General features: G+C 43.3%; 1 protein-coding gene across 2 annotated transcripts in view; it reads left to right on the top strand.

Annotated features, from left to right (window-relative positions):
* slc5a12 (solute carrier family 5 member 12) overlaps positions 1-20461 on the top strand; it is a 66017-nt gene that overhangs the window by 10721 nt on the left and 34835 nt on the right. For both annotated transcript variants that reach the window (XM_043705425.1, XM_043705426.1), the window contains exons 5-7: positions 2982-3136; positions 15400-15540; positions 19829-19958. In XM_043705425.1, coding sequence (XP_043561360.1) covers positions 2982-3136; positions 15400-15540; positions 19829-19958 — 426 coding nt within the window. The remainder of the gene's footprint in view (positions 1-2981; positions 3137-15399; positions 15541-19828; positions 19959-20461) is intronic.

Below are 20461 nucleotides of genomic sequence, written 5' to 3'. Positions count from 1 at the left end.
TTCATTGATTGTGTTTATTCTATCAGCATGATAGCAAACTGAAACAGGATGAATGCTATCCTGGAAAAATCAGATGCGCAGGCAGTTAAAAGCATTCCCAGTTTAAACTGCTCATGGAGACTTATGAATTCTAAGATGTTGTTGATCAGTTAATAACAGGAAACCAGCAGGACAATAGGAAGTTTCTTTTGTGGGCCTAGGAGGAAGAGGAATTTCTACTCTAGGGCTCACAGATGATGCTATGGCTACCTTCGCCCTCCCTCCCCTACCCATTACCCCATCCCTCCTGCCCCATCCTTCATTGCCCCTTAGTCAACCTAATCTCCCCTCCCTTCCCATCCTCACACCTCCATTCCCTTTCGTACCAGGTATCTCCTTCTGTCCCCTTTCCCTCTTTCCTTCCTGTTCCCCCACCCACAATGCCTCACTCCCTTCTCCCTCTTTTGTCTTTCCTTCCCCTCTTCCACACCCCCACTATGTACCCCTTCCATCCCACCATGTCCCTCCCACAACACTCCTCACCCTATGCCCCCACCCCACATCCCCTGCCCCAGGTCTCCTCTTCCCACCACCCTTATCCATAAATCCACCCTTCGCCCCTCTCACCCCACATCCTCTTTTCCCACCCGTCTCATCCCATTTCCCCGTCATCACCTTTTTGTGAAACTGTCCCTTTCGTTACTCCTTTCCCCCCTTCCTTGGAATCCGGCAGTGATCAACCAATCTTCCCTGGGTGGTAGCTGCTCTCCATCTTTCTCTCAGCCATTTCAGGTGGGCAATGGACTGTCAATAATTAATTGAAGCCCCTGGGGCTAAACCTAGGGAATTGATATATGGCCTTTCTGCTGCAAAACTGGAGTGGCTCATTGATTAGCACTGCTGCCTCATAGCACCAGGGACCCAGTTTCGATTCCATCCTTGGGCAACTATCTGTGTGGAGTTTGCACATTGTCCCTGTATCTGTAAGGGTTTCCTCCCAAAGTCCAAAGATGTGCAGGTTAGGGTGGATTGCCCATGCTAAGCTGCCCATAGTGTTCAGGGATGTGTAGGTTAAATGGATTAGCCATGGAGAATGCAAGGGTACAGGGGTAGTGTTGAGCACTCTTCGGAGGGTCAGTGTGGACTTGATGGGCTAAATAGTTCGCTCCCCACACTGTTGGGGTTCTATGTCAATCAGACAATCAACACAATATCCTCAATTTCTTGCTGGTGGGTTAGGTCAAAACCGACTTCCAAAAATGAGGGAGTTTTTGTTTGGGCAAACAATGAAAATATTTATAAAATTCTGGAAGAGGAATCTTATCAACTTTGAATCAACCAGTTGCTGAACCAATTGGAGGCAGGTCAAAGGATGGATGATTAACCCTCATAAAGGAGGTGGTTTATTCATTTAGCTATTTTGATGAGGCTTATTGTCTTCTTTTTAACAATGGGCGCATACTGAGAGCCCCTCGGTATGATGGTGAGGCTTGCTCCCTACAAGACATTGCATTGGAAGCTGTTGCACTATAGCTGCTACAAGGTTCTCATCCTCCAGCTATATCTCTGGCCCTTTACCACCAGTGACAGGTGTATGGACAGATTGACAAATCAAATTGCTTGGTCCCATTACACCATACCTCTGATAGCCATCGAACCTTTAGGTGGACTTTGAACTTGGAATTTCTGACCCTGATGGTCACTACCATCACAAAACAAAAGGAAACAAAGAACTGCAGAAACCAAAACAGAAATTTCTGGAAAACCTCAGCCGGGCTGGCAGCATCTGTGGACAGAAATCAGAGTCAACCCTCCAGCTCGAGTGATCCTTTTTCAGGACTGAGGATGCTGAAAATCCAAAACAACACTGAAATTGCTGGAAAAGCTCAGCAGGTCTGGAAGCAGCTGTGGAGAGAAAGCAAAGTTAACATTAGCTAACAGAGTTAATGAGTCTGTTCTGCAGAGGTCTCACTGGATCCAAAAGCATTTACTCTGTTTCCTCTCTACAGATACCTCCAGACCATCACAAAATCTCGAGTTTAATAGTATTTTTTAAGCACAGTCTATTTTTAAGCATTCAATCAAATAGGAGACATGATTTGGAGATGCCGGTGTTGGACTGGGGTGTACAAAGTTAAAAATCACACAACACCAGGTTATAGTCCAACAGGTTTAATTGGAAGCACACTAGCTTTCGGAGCAACTATCACCTGATGAAGGAGCGTCGCTCCAAAAGCTAGTGTGCTTCCAATTAAACCTGTTGGACTATAACCTGGTGTTGTGTGATTTTTAACTTTATCAAATAGGAAACTGACAGGTAAGAATGCTTGAATTTGTAAGGTTTTTTTTTATTCATTCAGGGGATGAGGGTGTCACTGGCTGGGTCAGCATTTATTGCCTGTCCCCTAATTGCCCAGAGGGCAGTTAAGAGTCAACCATATTGCTGAGGGCCTACAGTCACATGTAAGCCAGACCAAGTAAGGATAGTAGTTTTTCTGACAATCGACAATGGATTCATGGTCATCGTTAGACTCTTAGTTTCAGGTTTTTTTTGTTGAATGCAAATTCTACCATCTGCAGTAGCAGGATTAGAACCTGGGTCCCCAGAACATTACTGAGGTCTTTGGATTAACAGTCCAGCGATAATACCACCAGGCCATTGCCTCCCCCACTTGTAAGTGGGGGTAACAGAGAGTGTTACAGCTAGCTCCAGCAAGTTACCCAGTAAGTTCATTATCCGTGACCTGTCCATTTCTCCACAGTTGAGATTTGTCACGTCCTGATAAGCAGCTGCCCCGCTGTGCTCCCCACAATGATTGGGCCATCTGTCCTGCGCATTAAACTGACTTGCTGTCTGCTCAATTTAGCTTTTGCCTCAAATTAGTTTCCCCAGCCACCTCTCACTGTCTGAGATGATATACAAATGATGTTGCTTGACAAACAAAGACTGTTCTTGAGGATGAACTGTTAATCTTGATGTTAATGCCTCTTTTCACTTTCAGGGTGGCTTGAAGGCAGTGGTGTGGACAGATGTCTTCCAGATGGTTGTGATGGTGTTGGGATTTTTAACAGTTCTTATCCAAGGAACCATCAAGTTAGGAGGAAGCAGCAACATGTGGAAGATAGCCAGGGATGGCCAAAGGCTCAGTGTTTTTGAGTGAGTTCTACTTATAAGATATACTGTGAGAGTTCTATGGAGAAGAGTTTATATTTTTCATTAAAATAGGAATGTGTTGCAATTTAGACATTCCTGTTAATGTTGAGAAATAAATTTTGGATTTTAATTCCACTGACAAGTGATTGATTTGCACTGGCAGGCAATGGCATAGTGATATTATTGCTGGACTGTTAATCCTACGCACAGGCAATGTTTTGGGTACCTGGGTTTGATTCCCAACATAGCCAGTCGGTGGAATTTGAATTCAGTTTAAAGAAGATCTGGAAATAAAAGTTTATTGATGACCATGAAACAATTTCTGATTGTCAAGGGAGAAACTCATATGGTTGATTAATGTCCTTTAGGGAAGGAAACTGCCATCCTTACCTGGTATGGCCTACATGTGACTCCAGACCCATGGCCAATGTGGTTGACTCTTAACTTCTGGGATGTCAATTAATGTTGGCCTAGCCAGTGTGTTCTTGAGTGTAACCACCATTGGGTTTGAAGATAATCTCTGACTTCATGTTTTATCACGGCTGGTGATTCTGTCAATAACACCCTGATATTGCAGAGTCAGGGGAGATAGATTTAATGGTAGGGCCACAGGTGCTGACTGAGTCTCTGGGACTGGGTACCTTTTCCATTTGGAAGTTCAGTTGATTACCCACTGAAACTACCCAGTTCAAAAGTAATTAGGTATGGGCTACAAATTACCAGCGATGTCCACACCCCTACATCATCAGTGGGTGAAGAACTGCAGGCATGTGCAACTCACAACCAGCAACCAAGCACCAGTTCATAAACAAATCAGCTCATCCTTGTTTTGATAAACAAACCAACCTGTTACTTTCATCATCAAACCAACTTGTATCACTTATAAACAGACAATGTTATGTTCTGCACCAGCTGTAGTTGCTATTTATTTATAACCAGGACTTTCATCCAGAATTAAAAACATTTAAATGCTCAGAATGATCAAAGACACCAGTTTCAATAGTGATTCACCATCTCCTGCCTTGGAGAAGATATATTTTGTTACAATCAAGGTTTGGGGGTCCATTCAGATGAAAGCCTTACCGGGGAAGGTTGGAATCGGCAATTATTGTGGCACGAAGTGGTCTGTCATTTAGATGTTTGCCCCTTGTGTGTTTGCTGCTGTCGAGACAGAGGCATCCTCTCCTCTGCTGCAAACGCCTCTGCTCATCCTTCATTGGAAGAGATCAAGCGAGGACTTTCACTTGGAAGCTTCAGCCAAAAGGCAGATGGAAAGCCCCACTCGCCTTAGGGTTCGATAATGTCTTTCTCCACAGGTGCCCGTCTGCGCTGAATGGACAAGATAGGGGGCTCTCTTTCCCAGGGCTGGAAGGAGGAGAGAGACTCACCTGGGCAGAGACTGCAAAGGAGACCAGTAGGTCTGTGGTCACCGCTGGAATATGGAACCAGTGTTGCAAGTGCATCAATCGCCTTGTACAGGAAAAAGCTCCATCCCTCCTTTTCCACTTCAGGCTTGGATATGGCAACATGAGAGGGCATGTTTGAATCATAGAATCCCTACAATGTGGTGACAGGTCACTTGGCCCAACAAGTCCATACTGACCCTCTGAACAGTAACTCAACTGGTCCCATTCCCCTACCCTATTGATCTACCTTTACTCCTGACTAATGCACTTAACCTACACACCCCTGAACACCATTTAGCACTGCCAATCCACCTAACCTGCACATATTTGGACTATGGGAGGAAACCGCACCACCCGGAGGAAACCCATGCAGACACAAGGAGAATATGCAAACACCACACAGACAGTCACCCACGGCTGGGATCGAACCTGGGGCCCTGGCATCATGAGACAGCAGTGCTAACCACTGAGTCACCGTTTGAGGGAGAGGGAGTTCACTGTGGAAATTTTCAGACATGAAGAATGACCAATAGGATTGGGACCATTCTCCTAGGAGGGAAGAAGATTGAAAGGAGATTTGATAGAAGTTTTCAAAATCATGCGCAGGTTGGATAGAACAGATAGGGAGAAGGTGTATCCTCTTGTGAAAGAAGAAAAGAAAAAGAAGTCAGAGATTGAAAGTGATGTGCAATCAAAGCAAGGATGAAGTGATACAAGACTTTTTCACCCAGCATCTCGTTTGGGTCTGGAATGCACTGCCTGAAAATCTGGTGGAGGCAGGTTCAATTGAGGCATCCACGACTGCATTGGATGCTTACCTGGCTAGAAATAGAGCCCAGGGTCATGAAGAAAAGTCAGAGATCGGCATGAGGTAATATAACCAGTGGGCTGAATGAGCTGAATGGCCTTCTGTACAGGAACATGTTGTAATTCTGTGATTTTTGGATTGATCCTCATCCCCAGTCGGTGACAGTGTGGCCAAGCTCTGTCAGTTTAAAGCACAGCTTTTCCTGCAATTGACTCCTTAAATTCTTCTGCAGGGCAATCCTTGTCCTTTGTGGCTTTATTGCATCTCGGTTCTCAAACAGGTTTCAAAGCAGTTGTCATCTCTTTTTTTCCCAGGAAATAGATTGCTTATACAAAACAGAAATTGCTGGAAGAGCTCAGCAGGTCTGGCAGCATCTGTGAAGAGAAATCAGAGTTAACGTTTCGGGTCCCATGACCCTTCTTTCTGAGGAAGGTCACCAGATCCGAAATATTAACTCTGACTTCTCTTCACAGATGCTGCCCAACCGGCTGAGCTTTTTCAGTAACTTCTGCTTTTGTTTCAGAATCTGCAGTTCTTTCAGTTTTTAAATCGATTGTTTATGTTGCTTCTTCCTAGAGATGGTCAATTCACATGTTGCTTTCAATCTTTGTAGTGTGGAGGTGCCAGTTTTGGACTGGTTTGGACAAGGTCAAAAATCTCACATCACCAGGTTACAGTCCAATGGGCTTATTTGAAACCACTAGCTTTTGGAGCACTACTCCCTCATCAGGGAACTCCAAAGCTAATGTTTTCAAATAAACCCGTTGGACTATACTCTGGTGTCATGTGATTCAGTCTTTGTGTAACACCATCCCTTCATCCCAAGAAACACTCTATTCCAGAAATACTTATTGCTGATCCTTTCAATCCATGACATTATTAAAGTTGTAAAGTTAACATTACCACACTCCTCAGCCTTACCAATTGACTGGGAGTGTGTAGAGATGCTGCACGCTGTTGAATTTCCCAATCTTTCATGACGTGGTTGAATTTCCCAATCTTTCATGACGTGGTTGAATTTTTCACTTATGAATTTGAGGGCCATTGCTGCTCATGATGATGCCGGAATGAGATACCGGCTGAAGTGTCCTTTGGAAGTCTCAACAATAGCCACTGAAGTCAGCTGGTCCACTTCCAGTAGACAGAATAGCTGTCTGCTGTGATAAAATAGTCAGCTTGTAACAGTGTAAAGAGATCGAATTCTGGCTTCATCCACAGTTAACCTGGGATTGTCCTGCCCCATGTACCTGGTCTAGCAATTTGCATAATCCAAGACCCAGTCTACCCACTGATTCACAACCTCAGCACTTCTGCAAAGATCAATCTCTCCCTGAAGTGTAAGCTTGCCTTCTCTCAGTAGGTGTACGTTTTTAGATTCATAAAATCCTGACAGCACATGAAGAGACCATTCAGGCCATCAAATCTGCACCAATACGTCTAAGAGAATACTACAAATACACACACCCTCCCTCCACCCTATCCCCATTATCACACATTTACCATGGATAATCCACTCAGCCGAGATACTATGGGTCTTTAGCCAATCCACCTAATCTGCACATCTTTGGCTAATGGGAGGAAACTGGAGCACAATATGTTTCAGATATATAACACAACAGTGTACCCAACTTGTGATGAGACTGCGCCATTAAGAGAGATATTCTGTCCTGTTTTCCATGCAGAGGTGTGCTGCCACAGTGGTGATGATATGTCTCCTTTAGACAGGTAAACAGCTTGTGAGATCTCCCTGGGTGAAATAAGCCAAAGGAATCATGAGCGGGTGGGGTCAGGGCTCACACAAACCCAGGAAGCATTATAGTGTGGCTTTCTGTTGGACAAGAAGGTTTCTGCTGGCTGCTGCTCCAAACATTTGAGTTCTCAGCTGACAGAGTGAAGTCTTAGCCAGTGAGGCTTCCTTTTAAAAATCAGAAGGGGCAGATGGTTTTTTTCCTTCTGAAGTGGAAACAGACAGCATGAGAGAATCATAACTGTTTTCCTGGATTACATTTCTTGCCAAAGGGTGTTTTTATGGATTGTTATCTATATTGGATGAGTTAGTGTTTAGTGAATAAATAATATATTAACTTGTTAAGAGTTTCCATGAAGCAAAGTTATGCCAATATGCCCCTTTTTGAATTTTAACTGTGTTATAGTAATAAAGTTTTAATTAAAACTTAATGGTGGACCAAAAAATCATAGCTGGAACACTGTAGCTTACACTTGCCCTTAACTAAAAATATAAGTTAGGATCTAGACTTACAATACTTTGGTTGGTGAGGAGGGAGTGGTCTGCTTTGCCAGGTGAAAGTGAGGACTGCAGATGCTGGAGATTAGAAGTCGAGAGTGTGGTGCTGGAAAAGCACAGTAGGCCAGGCAGCGTCCAAGGAACAGTAAAATCGATGTTTCAGGCAAAGGCCCTTCATCTGCTCTGGTCCATAACAAACCTAAGCACTTTATTGAAGTGTGCCTCCTAGTGGGCATTACATGACTAGGGCAGACTAGGACAAGGATCTTTCCATCATTAACTCTTGATCCAAACACTGTTCGTCTCTCTCAATGCCCTCCAGCTTTTGCCCACCTGAAACTCAAGTTGATATCCTTGTTTCTTGCGTTCCTCATTCTTTCCCTATATTTGATCATACTCTCTCGCCCAGGAAATACCAGTTCAGCGTTCATTGCAGCTAAGTAACTGAAGTCACTGGCCTTTCTTTCCAATTTTTCTTGCTCACTGCTTTGCCACTGAGTTGCGTTTCCCTTCTCTTATTTCACTGCACTCTGCACAGAAATGTACAGCATACAAAATGAGCATTTCCCTTTCTCAAATTTAAATTTTACCAGGCATACTTGGCTTTGGATCCTCTTGATAAGTACCTCTCCCTGGACTCATCAGAAGCTGCACTAAGTTGGTCAGGTAGAAGTTCATACATTTTTACCACTGACATGTTTAGTCTCCATCAAGTCTACCATCTCTACTATTCAGTTGCCAACATGATGGATTGTTTGCAGTGTCTTCTGCGTTCTTCTCCTGAACTGGTTAGGAGATAGACCCTTGGATCCTATTTGTACTGAATAGGTTATATAAAAGAGTCTACAATCTATCAATAATCTGCTATTGCTGCCAATTGTAAAACTTAACAGGTCCAAGTGTGCAATGGTTCAATGTTGACCCATATGTGATTGTGATTCTATGTTAGTTACTACAAGTTATAATGTATGATCATATTAAAGCAGTAATTCTCACTGAATCTTAGATGACCATATTATGCCCTGAATGAAGGTCACAACTTGCACTCACATTGTCTGTCATTCATTTTTAATCAGATTCTCAGGGGTCTCCTCAATTTCCCAAGTGTTCTCCTCCGATTATCTTTCACTTCCCCCTTCCTTTTACTTTGACTACATTTTGAAACCTATTGAACTTCCCAAACCAATCAGCAGTTTAAATCTAAAACTGCATCATCCAGTTAAAGAAGTGCCAGGGAATGTTTGCTCAGATTTTGATTTTCCAGCTTCACTTAGTCATTGGTACTTTAGTCAGTTGCAACTCCAAAGGACATGTTTTTGGATTTGAGACAAATACTGTCCTTGTGGCCTTTGTAATGTAACCAAGACCATTAGCTTAAGCAGAGATAGCTGCCTTTCCTCGCTTTTAACAAGTTGTATGTGACCTTGTCACTTCCTGATGCTGCCTGGCTTGCTGTATTCTCCCAGCCTCCTGCTTGTTGACCTTGTTCCCTAGACATAACAAATATTGGTCCAATACGTGCTCTTCCTGAATATAAAATACATCTTTCATTGAGTATTTTAATTTTAATAGTCTGTTCTCTTTTCCTATCTGTTCTCTTTTCCTCGCTACCACAGCCATATCTCCTTCCTCAGCACAGCATCTGCAGACCTCACTTTCTCCTCTCTTTTCCTATCACCTGGTTTATTTATGTCATACCTAAATGTTATTTACAAAGAGTCAGGGGATCAAATACAATCATATTAACCAATGCAATATCATTGTTTTATTAACTGGCACCTATTGGTCAAGGAGTATGCCAGTTGATCAAAGATTCCGGATAATCAAGGGGTACACAACCACAATAAACCATGACCAAATGAAGTTTCGAGATATCAACATCCCTCAAAAAATCTTTGTAAAAACATCAACACATGACTAAACTCAATGTAAAAACATGCAGTCAGTAATAGAAACATAATTCAGGGCTATGTCCTTCATTGCCATATTTTATTTATGATTTGGAGATGTTGGTGTTGGACTGGGGTGTACAAAATTAAAAATCACCTGACACCAGGTCATAGTCCAACAGGTTTAATTGGAAACACTAGCGATCGGAGCGCCACTCCTTTATCAGATGGTTGATGAAGGAGCGGCGCTCCGAAAGCTAGTGCTTCCAATTAAACCTGTTGGACTATGACCTGGTGTCAGGTGACTTTGAATATTTTATTTACACATTGCGGTAGACTTCCTTTTGTAAACTATATAGAAGTCGCCTTTCCTCAATGAAATTGACTGGAGCTTATATTGTGGAGGTGAAAACCAGTTCATAACTATAATTGCAATTTATCTAATTTTGATTATATGATGGAATCTTACGTTGAATTTGTTAAACTGGGGTATCTGCTCACATTGAATTTCATCAGCCATTTCCCGGACCATTCTCCTCAACTGTCTAAATCTTGCTATAGCCTCCCTACCTCCTCAGAACTACCTGCCTGTCTGCCTAACTTTGTATCATCGGCAAACTTCGCCAGAAAGTCCCTAGTCTCTTCATCCAGATCATTAATATATCAAGGGAGCAGCTGCGGCCCCAACACTGAACCGGGGACACCACTTGTCACCAGCTGCCATTCTGAAAAAGAACCTTTTTATCCCAACTCTCTGCCTTCTGTCAGACAGCCAATCCTCAATCCTCAATCCTCAATTTTGAGGCCTTAGTGAGGATGAAGGAGTAAATTACAAGAATGTATGACTTAGGAATGTGAAAATAAAATTTGCTGGAAAAGCTCAGCAGGTCTGGCAGCACCAGTGAAGAGAAATCAAAGTTTACATTTTGAGTCCAGTGACCTTTCTTCAGAATAGAACATATGATGGCTTTTTTTTTAATCGAGTATAGTTCTCCTAAATTGCAGGAACCTAGTGCATGTTTTCTATTAGCCTGGGTCTATCTGATGGGCAAATTGGGAAATTAGTATGCTTTGATAAAATTTGCAATCTTTGTGATGACTCTGGAGATAGTAAGACCTAATTTCCAATATACCACCCTTAGTGAGGCATAACAGACTGTTTGATATGAGTCTGGGAGTTACACAGTGGGTTACTTTGGGAATATCCTTTGCCACCAATTTCCTCATCTTACATTTTCATGACCCTTTACTCAAATCACCTGCTCCTTCCCCTTCCTCGGTGCAACTATTACCCATCTTTGTGTTCCCTGTTCTCAGTGTGCAATTCCCACCATTCCTTGCCTGCCTCATCCCCACCTGTGACACTTCCCTCTGCATCTCAGTTTCCTCTCTCAATGCATCAGGATGCTTCCGACAGCCAGTCACTTTAAATTCCATACCCTCCCTTCTCGTTCCACCCAACTGACTTTCATCTGAAGTTTTAGAGTTGAGTTCTGCTCCAATATCCTGCCCAAGGCGGGTTCACTAACATTGTTCAACGTAGCTGGTTTACTCGGGCAAGTCTGTTGACCCAGTCAGGGTTTGTCCCTTGCACTGTGAGCATTTCACAAGGAAGCAGGATGGCAACACATTGGAGCTGTCTCCTGGACTGGGTGGCCTGTTCAAGTTACAGGCCTAACACTGCAAGCTTTTGCATAAACAGATGTCTTGGTTATCAAGCAGCTGCATCAGTGAAGTCATTTGTACTCACTGGAGCGTGAAGGAAGAAATTCAGCCTGCCTACTTCACACTTCATGTGAAATCAGGTTATGAACATGTGTGTTATCCAATTTTGTCTAACAAACTCATGCCACTCAATGTAATCATAATAGCTTGAAGTGCAAATGAGTATTCATGGTATAGTAATGAATACAAAATCATGAATCCTGTCTGTCAGGTTCTAAGGACTTAATAGAACGCTTGCCTTTAACTTAAATTTTTGTCTCCAGCCTAAATTACCTCCACTTAGTCTTTATAAAACTTCAGGAAGATCCAGAAGATCTTGCTTGTGAGATCTGTTTCTCTCCTCAGCTGCTGCTATAGCTTGCTGAGTTTATTGCAACATCTTCTGCTTTCATTTCAAATTACACACATCCACAATATTCTGCTTTACACGTACGTTATAAGAACATCAGAACTAGGAGCAGGAGTAGGCCTTCTGGCCCTTTGAGCCTGTCCCGCCATTCAATAAGGTCATGGCTGATCTTTTTGTGGACTCAGGTGCATTTGCCCGCCCTCCCTCCATAACCCTTAACTTCTTGACTGTTCAAAAAAGTTATTTCTCTTAACTTTAAAAAAAACATTCAATGAGAAAGTCTCAACTGCTTCCCTGGGCAGGGAATTCCTTAGATTCACAACCCATTGAGTGGAGAAGTTCCTCATCTAAGTCTGCTCCCTACACCACCAGTGATGAGGGCCTTTGTTTGACATGAGCATACTTGAGAGGTTAGAGTCAGTCTCCTCAGGATGGAGAAGGTTAAGAGAGAGCAAGTTTTGAAAAGAATTGTAGCTCAGATTGAAGTTCTGGATGTCAGGTTGCTTGCTGAGCTGCAAGGTTCATTTTCAGAGGTTTCACCATCATACTGGGTAATATCATCAGGAAGCCTCCGATGAAGCACTGGTGTTACAACCCGCTATCTATTTATGTGTTTAGATTTCCTTGGATTGGTGGTGTCATTTCACGTGGTGATGTCATTTCCCATGGTGATTTCACTTCCTGTTCTTTTTCTCAGAGAGAGAAAAGTTGTTCAATGTGTTTAATGTCATGAACCATTCGAAATGAAAACAAGATCAGTAACCAAAGGGCAATAGGCTGAAGGTGACAAGCGAAGGAGTCGCGGTCAATTGTGGAAGCTTTTATTTTAACACAATGTACAAACATGTGCAGTGGGAGCAGGGCTAGGCCACTTGGCTCATTGAGCCTTCTCCACCCATAGCTAAGATCATAGCGGACCTGATTACTGCACATTCCTCCTCTCCAATAACGTTTTACCCACTTGATTAACAAGAAACTATCCATCTCTGTGTTAAAAAAATGTAACTATTCTGCTTCCACCACCATTTAAGGGACAGAGTATTTCTTATTCATTCACGGGATGTTGCTGTCACTGAGTCAGACCAGCATGTATTACCCATCCCTTACTGCATTGTGTCAACCACCTTGCTGTGGGTCTGGAGTCACATGTAGGCCAGACTGGATAAGGACGGCAGATTTCCTTCCCTAAAGGATGTTAGTGAACCACATGGGTTTTCCGTGACAATTGATTCATGACCATATTAATTTCATATTTTTCTTGAATTCAAATTCTACCATCTGCCATGGCAGGAGCTGAACCCAGGCCCCAGGATTAATATTCTAGCGATAATACCACTTGGCCATTGCCTCCCTGAAAGACATACAAACATCCAAGAGAAATTCTTTCGATCTTTGTCTTGAATGGGCCACTCTTTATTTTGAAATAGTGGCTGACATACTCTCAAAGTAGAAATCTCCCTTTCTCCATGCACACGATCGACACCCCTACCTGAAGATGTGTTGCAAGTCGATATGACCATAACTGTCAGAAAAGAATCAGGACTCAAAGGGGACAGAAACGAACAATGTACCGGCAGGGGGAAGGGGGGGCGGGAGGTGGTTTGGGGGGAGGTGGGACAGAGGGGAATGAGTTGGGAAATTGAACTTGTTAAATAGCACTACTAAAGAATTAGCACAAACATAATTAGGCATTAGAAGGGGCTTCTTCTGTGCTCTATTGTCATATGGGACAATAATAACATCGGTAGAATACAGTGTACCAGTGTACAGTGTTCTGTCTTTGCTCCTCTTGTTCAGGGTTCCAGATTGTTTTCATTTCAAAATATATTGAGCTTAAAAGTCAAATAGAAAATTATTTAAGCAGTCAATAAAGAACTGGAAATCTAAAACAAAAACAAAAATAGCTGGAAAACTCAGCAGGCCTGGTAGCATCTGTGGAAAGAAATCAGTGGTAATGTTTCAGGTCCAGTTAACCTTCTGTTTTTATTTTAGAACATCACTTGGTCATTTGGCAAGACACAACTTTAATATTAACAAAAAAAGTCACTTTGTCGAATTTTTCTTCTTCCACTCAACAGGACAGTTCACAAGACTACCAATTCATGGGGAAAGCCAGCATTTATACTGCATGAGAGGAGAGTGCAGAGGAGAGGGTGTACAAATAAATGATATCATCCATCAGGTTCACAGTGTGGTGCACTAATGTGTACTGGAAACAACAAATGGCCATACACAGTGCCCTCTTATTTGCAGACAGCAAGAAAAAGTACACACACTGCACCTATTTCAACTCAACAAGACAGACGGCTACCATTTGTTGGTGAATTTTTTAGGAAAATGCCCTGACCAATCAGAGTCAGTTTGACAAGTTTAAAATTTAAACAAAGCCAAGCCATTAACTGTCACTCATAGATGTATTCTAGTGAGTTTTGAGAAGATTTGTAGCTCAGGTTGAAGTTCTGGATGCAGGTTTGCTCACTGAGCTAGAAGGTTCATTTCCAGATGTTTGTTCACCCTACTAGGTAACATCTTCAGTGGGCCTCTAAATGAAAGCTTTGCCCAAGGCCCACTGAAGATGCTACCTAGTAGGGTGACAAAACATCTGGAAATGAGCCGTCCAGCTCAGCGAGCAGACCTACATCCAGAAGATAGGTGTATACGCCATGGAAGAAAGGAGGCTTATCAGGATAGAGTAAAGGGAAGACCTTTTAGAATGGAGATAAGGAGAAACTTCTTCAGCCAGAGAGTGGTGAACCTATGGAATTCATTGCCACAGAAGGCTGTGGAGGCCGGGTCATTGAGTATATTTGAAACAAAGATAGCTAGGTTCTTGATTGTCAAGGGGATCAAAGGTTACAGGTAGAAATCGGGAGAATGGGGTTCAGAAATTTATCTGTTATAATTGAATGGCAGAGCAGAGTTGATGAGCTGAAGGACCTAATTTCTGTTCCTATGTCTTATGGTCTTATGGTCTTAGGAATTTGCCTGGACTGCAGAGTTGCAGTTGTGAAGACAGATTAGACAGACTGGTTGTTTTTCTTGGAACAGAGGAGACTGAGGTGGGTCGGGGGCAAGATTGAGGTGTATAAAATTATGAGGGGTTAGGACAGGGTAGACAAGAAAAAAATGTTTCCCCTTGATGGAGGGATCAATGACTGGGGGTATAGATCTAAGGTAAGGAGAAAAAGGCTTAGAGGGGATATGAGGAAACACTTTTTCACTCAGGGGCTGGTAGGAATCTGGAACTCATTGCCTGTAAGGCTGGTAGAGGCAGAAATCCTCATAACATTTAATTAGTATTTAGATGTGCACTTGCAATGCCAAACCATATACGTTTTGGGCCAAGTGCTGGAAAATGGAATAGGAATCATTAGCAGGTTATTTTTGACTGGCAGAGATGTGATGGACTGAAGGATTTTCCTAAGCATTATGGATCTGTATGACTTTTTGAACTCCTTTATCAGTCGGACTCTATCTGCCAGCTGATCAACACTCTTCACTCATACAGTATTAATGTTGTTTTTGCCCTTGACTTGAAGGTGCTGATGTTGGACTGGGGTGGACAAAGTTAAAAATCACACAACACCAGGTTATAGTCCAACAGGTTTATTTGGAAGCGCTAGCTTTCAGAGTGCTGTTCCTTCATCAGTTGGTTCCATTCCGAAAGCTAGTGCTTCCAAATAAACCTGTTGGACTATAACCTGGCATTGTGTGGTTTTTCCCTTTGAATGAGTAATCTTGTGAGATGTCTTGAGGAGATGAAATGTTGCCCTTTATGAGCAAGGATGTTATTTCAGCAAGAATGTAAGACTTGTTTTTCTTTCTAATGTACATTTAAAATTAGTTTCACGGTAGATCCTTTGAGGCGTCACACTTTCTGGACACTGGCAGTCGGGGGTACGTTTACCTGGTTAGGAATCTACGGAGTGAACCAATCCACCATCCAAAGGTGCATTTCATGCAGATCGGAAAAACATGCTAAAATGTAAGTGAAAGACTGTTTGTTTGCTTGACCATCCAAGGTGGTTAAAATCATGCACATTTACATTGACCCATGCCCATCGTTACGCCATTAAGGGTGAAGGATGTTTCTGCTGTGAGGTGGAATCTTCTTCCTTTTGATTCACCAACTGACAGTCTCAGTACATTCTACAACCAAGTAGGGCATTCTCAGCTCTTCCCCCCAACAGTATGGCTCATTCTTTCCCTCAAAAAAAGTCGTCCTGAGTGTATCAAATGTGACATTTGTAACATTCACAGAACATATTGGAGAAACCCTCATACCATTTAATCAGCATTTAGATGTGCTCTTGCAATGACAAACCCTACACCTTTTGGGCCAAGTGCTGGAAAATGAGATAGGAATCATTAGCAGGTTGTTTTTGACTGGCAGGGATGTGATAGGCTGAAGGGCCTTCCTCTGCGCTGTGGATCTGTATCACTCAATGATTCTTTAAACTCTTCTATCAATCAGAGTCCACCTGCCAACTGATTAACACCCTTCACTCATACAGTATAAAGGTTGTTTTTGCCTTTGACTTGGAGGTTTGGCAGCCTCTGAGGAGAAAGAAACAGAGTTAACCTTCCAAGTTCAGCATGACTTCAGAACTCTGGAGTCATACTGGACTTGAACTGTTAACTCTGTTTTTCTCTCTCCACAGATGCTGCCAGACCTGCTGAGCTCTGTTTATTGTCTGTTTTTTTTCCTGATTTCCTGCTTCCACAGTGTTCTGTTTTTGTCTAATATGATATTTGTTTCCTTTCACACAACAAGCATCCAGTGACCTCAATCAGTGAGGTTATCAGGTCCAAAATTAGGGACAGATTTGTGCTGTTGGCAGGACGGTTAAACTCCATTTCACTTAGGATCCTTACAGCAAAAGATATGAGGTTATTATCTCTTCAGTCTGGTTCCATTTACACACAGATTCTGGACTTGGGCCACAGCATCCCCTATCTCCCTAATAAAAATGGTTTCTGTCACAAAGTTGGAAAATGTGGCGCTGGAAAAGCATAGCAGGTCAGGTAGTATCCGAGGAGCAGGAGAGTCAATGTTTCGGGCATAAGCCCTTCCCCACACGGTTCACCACTTCACCAGTTTCAAAATCTCCCCTCCTCCACCTCATCCCAGATCCAACCCTCCAACTCAGCACCACCCTCTTGACCTGTCCCACCTGTCTATCTTCCTTCCCACCCATCCACTCCATCCTCCTCACTGACCTATCACTATTACACACCACCTGTATCCCTCAGCGCCTTCCCAGCTACCTTCCCCCCAGCCCCACCCCCACCACCCTATTTTTCTCTGAACCCCCTACCCCTTCCATATGCCTGAAACATCGTCTCTCCTGCTTCTCCGAAGTTGCCTGACCTGCTGTACTTCTCCAGTGCCATACTTTTCAACTCTGACTCTCCAGTATCTGCAATCCTCACTTTCTCCTCATCACTGACACAAAGCTGTCTGTAAAATCTATTTATAACAATCATTGCCTATTCACTCTGCTTAATAAATGCAATACCTTTCCATGTGTCGCTTTATTGCAAAATGCAATGCCTAAATGAGTGCACAAAAGAATTGAAGACCATCTTAATAGCTAAATGTCATTCTTTCTCTGAGGTCTACACAATGAGTCTATTCGACTGAAGAGGTAAGTTCTCAACAACCCAATTAATTCTATTCGATTGCAATCACTCCATAACTTGTTGCAATATTTAGAACTAGAATTGGAATTAGGTTTATTGTCACATGTACAAATTATAGGAATACAGTGAAAAGTGGACAATGTCGCCACACAATATGCCATCTTAAATACAAAGTACCTCAATACAAAATTTAGGTGCTAAAATAGATTAGGTACAAAAATAAAGAAATAAAAAGAAAAGCTAAACGTTCTGCATTGCAGTTCTTCATTGTATAAATTAAGAAAATTAAGAAATAGAGTTAGAAGATAAATGCTGCAGTCCTTCTATAGCCTGCAGTCTCTCTCGCTCTGCGTTCCACATGTAGTCTTGCTCTCATCGCACTGCTGGGCTCAAGCATCTGTGTCAGGCTGACCGATATGGGCCCCAGTCCACCGGCCACTCCACTCCAGCCCTGCGACCACTGGCTCAGGCCTACTGACCACTGGCCATCCAGCTCCACACGGGCTAAAAGAGACTAAAGGCTTCTGAGTGGATGACTTATGTTGATCTCCATTTGGCCAGTGTTCAGTCCATTAAACTTAATCCAAGTGATATCATGAAACGGCTGAAAGGCATTGAACACAGCAAAGGCTAGTATCTAATGACAACATCCTGGCAACAGTGAAGTCTGAAAACTTTGAATCACAGAGGTCTACTGTAGGAAAAAAGTCCCTCTGACCAAATTAAGTCTTCGTCTATCAAAGACAAGCAACTTGAACTTCAGAACTAGCTGTGCCCGTAAGCCAAGCAGTCCCTGTGCAGGTGCAACACCGGCCTCAACCTAAGAACATGGAAAATTGTCCAGATATATCCGTCCACCCTCAGGACAATCTAATCCAGCCAATTAAAGCCCCATTAGTCTACTCTTGATCATTAAGGAAGTGTTAAATCATATCATCAACTGTGCTAGCAAGAGACACTTGCACAGCATCAACCTACTGACACTCAGTTTGAGTTCCTCCAGGGTCATTAGGTTCTGGATCTCATTCCAGCTTTGGTCCAAACATGGACAAAAGAGCTGACTTCCATGCATGAAGTGAAAGCCACTGCCCTTGACACCAATATAACACCTGACTGAGTACAACATTAAGAAGTCCTAATGAAATTCATGTCAATGGGAATTACAGGAAAACTTTCCACTGCTTGGAGTCATCTCCATCACAAAATAATCTGGTTGTGTCTGGTGGACATCAATCATCTCAGCCTCTGGACATCATTGCAATAGCTCTCCAGGGTCCTGTCTAGTCCTAATCCTCTTCAAAGGTTTCAGCCATGACAGGGGTATGCAGGCTCAGTGGATTAGCCATGGTAAATGCAGGGTTAGTTACATGGTTAGAGTAGGACTCTGGGTCTGGGTGGGATGCTCTTCAGAGGATTGGTGCAGACTCGATGGTCAGTCTACCCACCCGGCCTGATATTTTGGAGAGTGTAGTGAAATTTTCACAGATCAACACATGCTTGGGCCTATTGAAGCCCTTCTGTGATCACTTAATGGCAACCCAAGAGTCTCGTGTAACAACCACTAAAGGGAGAGCAGCCCCAGACCATGCCGAGAGCCTTGGAGTCAGATAAGGGGTGTGGGAACCTGTTTAAGGGATTCCAGAGTCCATCGTTGACTCCCCACTCACTGACTCCCCTTTAATCCCTCCCCCCAAATTGGTCTCTTGAGCCCACCCACTTCAAGCCCTTGCTGAGGCATCAGGCTCTGGACCTTCCTGGTCTGATTGGCATGTCGGGACTGCCTGTAGTCCCAGCAGTGGCCACCGATCCCAGCTGGTGCTATTACAGAGCTATTGGCATCCTGAATGATTGGCAGATTGCCAAAACAGTGTTACCTCCTGAAACAGAGGCAAGTGTCTTGTCTTAAAGTGACAAACTCTCACTCCCAGCGTTAAATTGTTGCACAGTAGTCATTGCAATTGTTAGTGGGTCCCTTATCTAACTTTTGAAATGGGAACTGTGACACCCCATGATGTCCAATACACAAACATTGTACATGTGATAGAGGTCAGAGGCTGGAATTTTGCTGCAAGTGGCTCGTCTCCTGTCACTAAGTGACATGTCCACCACTTACACAGCACAAATCACGAGTGTGGCAGAATACTCAACACTTGCTTCAATGTGACAGCTCCAACTAAAACCAAAGGGTTCAACACCACCTGGGACAATACACGTGATTGACACCCCACCCACCACCTTTAATATTCGCCCCCTTTGCCACTGACCGCACACTGGCAACAATGTTGAAGAAAATTAAAGGTTAGGAGTGTAGCAGCTCATCATAAACCTCCTTTGGTAGCACTTTCTAAACTCATGAAGTCTACCATCCAGAAGATGAACATCACCTCGATCATCACTGACAAGTTCCCTTCCAGACCACACACAATCCTGATTTGGAACTGCCTCACTGTCACTGAGTTAAAATCCTGGACTCCCCAACACTGCTCTGGGTACACCTGCAGGTGGACTGTTTCAAGAAAAGCACCTGGTTGTCTCTGGAGCAATTAGGGACAGGGAACAGATGTTAGCTTTGTCAATGGCACTCATATCCAATAAAGAAATAATAAAGAATATCTAAGTTCTTATCCCAGGGCACTGTACCTGAATTTGCTTGGACTCTGGGTCATCATTGTCTGTGCGGTATTCTCTGGACTGGTGATGTATAGCTACTATGTAACCTGTGATCCATGGACTGCCGGATTCATTTCAGCTTCAGACCAGGTAAGCAACAGGTATTCAAAAAATTGAAGATTTTAATTTTACATAAATCTACAAATTAATTGCAACATTTATAATGATTATTAAAAACCACTGTAGATTAGAGCTGACTTTCTCAGTTATAGCTGAAAATGTGTTGCTGGAAAAGCGCAGCAGGTCAGGCAGCATCCAGGGAACAGGAGAATCGACGTTTCGGGCATAAGCCCTTCTTCAGGAATGAGGAAAGTGTGTCCAGCAGGCTAAGATAAAAGGTAGGGAGGAGGGACTTGGGGGAGGGGCGTCGGAAATGTGATAGGTGGAAAGAGGTCAAGGTGAGGGTGATTGGTCAGATTGGGGTGGGGCGGAGAAGGTCGGGAAGAAGACCTCAGGTTAGGAAGGCGGTGCTGAATTCGATGGATTTGACTGAGACAAGGTGGGGGGAGGGGAAATGAGGAAACTGGTGAAACCCGCGTTCCTGCCTTGTGGTTGGAGGGTTCCTAGGCAGAAGATGAGGCGCTCTTCCTCCA

Source organism: Chiloscyllium plagiosum, chromosome 16 (genome assembly GCF_004010195.1).
Source record: "Chiloscyllium plagiosum isolate BGI_BamShark_2017 chromosome 16, ASM401019v2, whole genome shotgun sequence".
Lineage (NCBI taxonomy): Eukaryota > Metazoa > Chordata > Chondrichthyes > Orectolobiformes > Hemiscylliidae > Chiloscyllium > Chiloscyllium plagiosum.
This window is presented reverse-complemented; position numbering and strand designations above follow the sequence as displayed.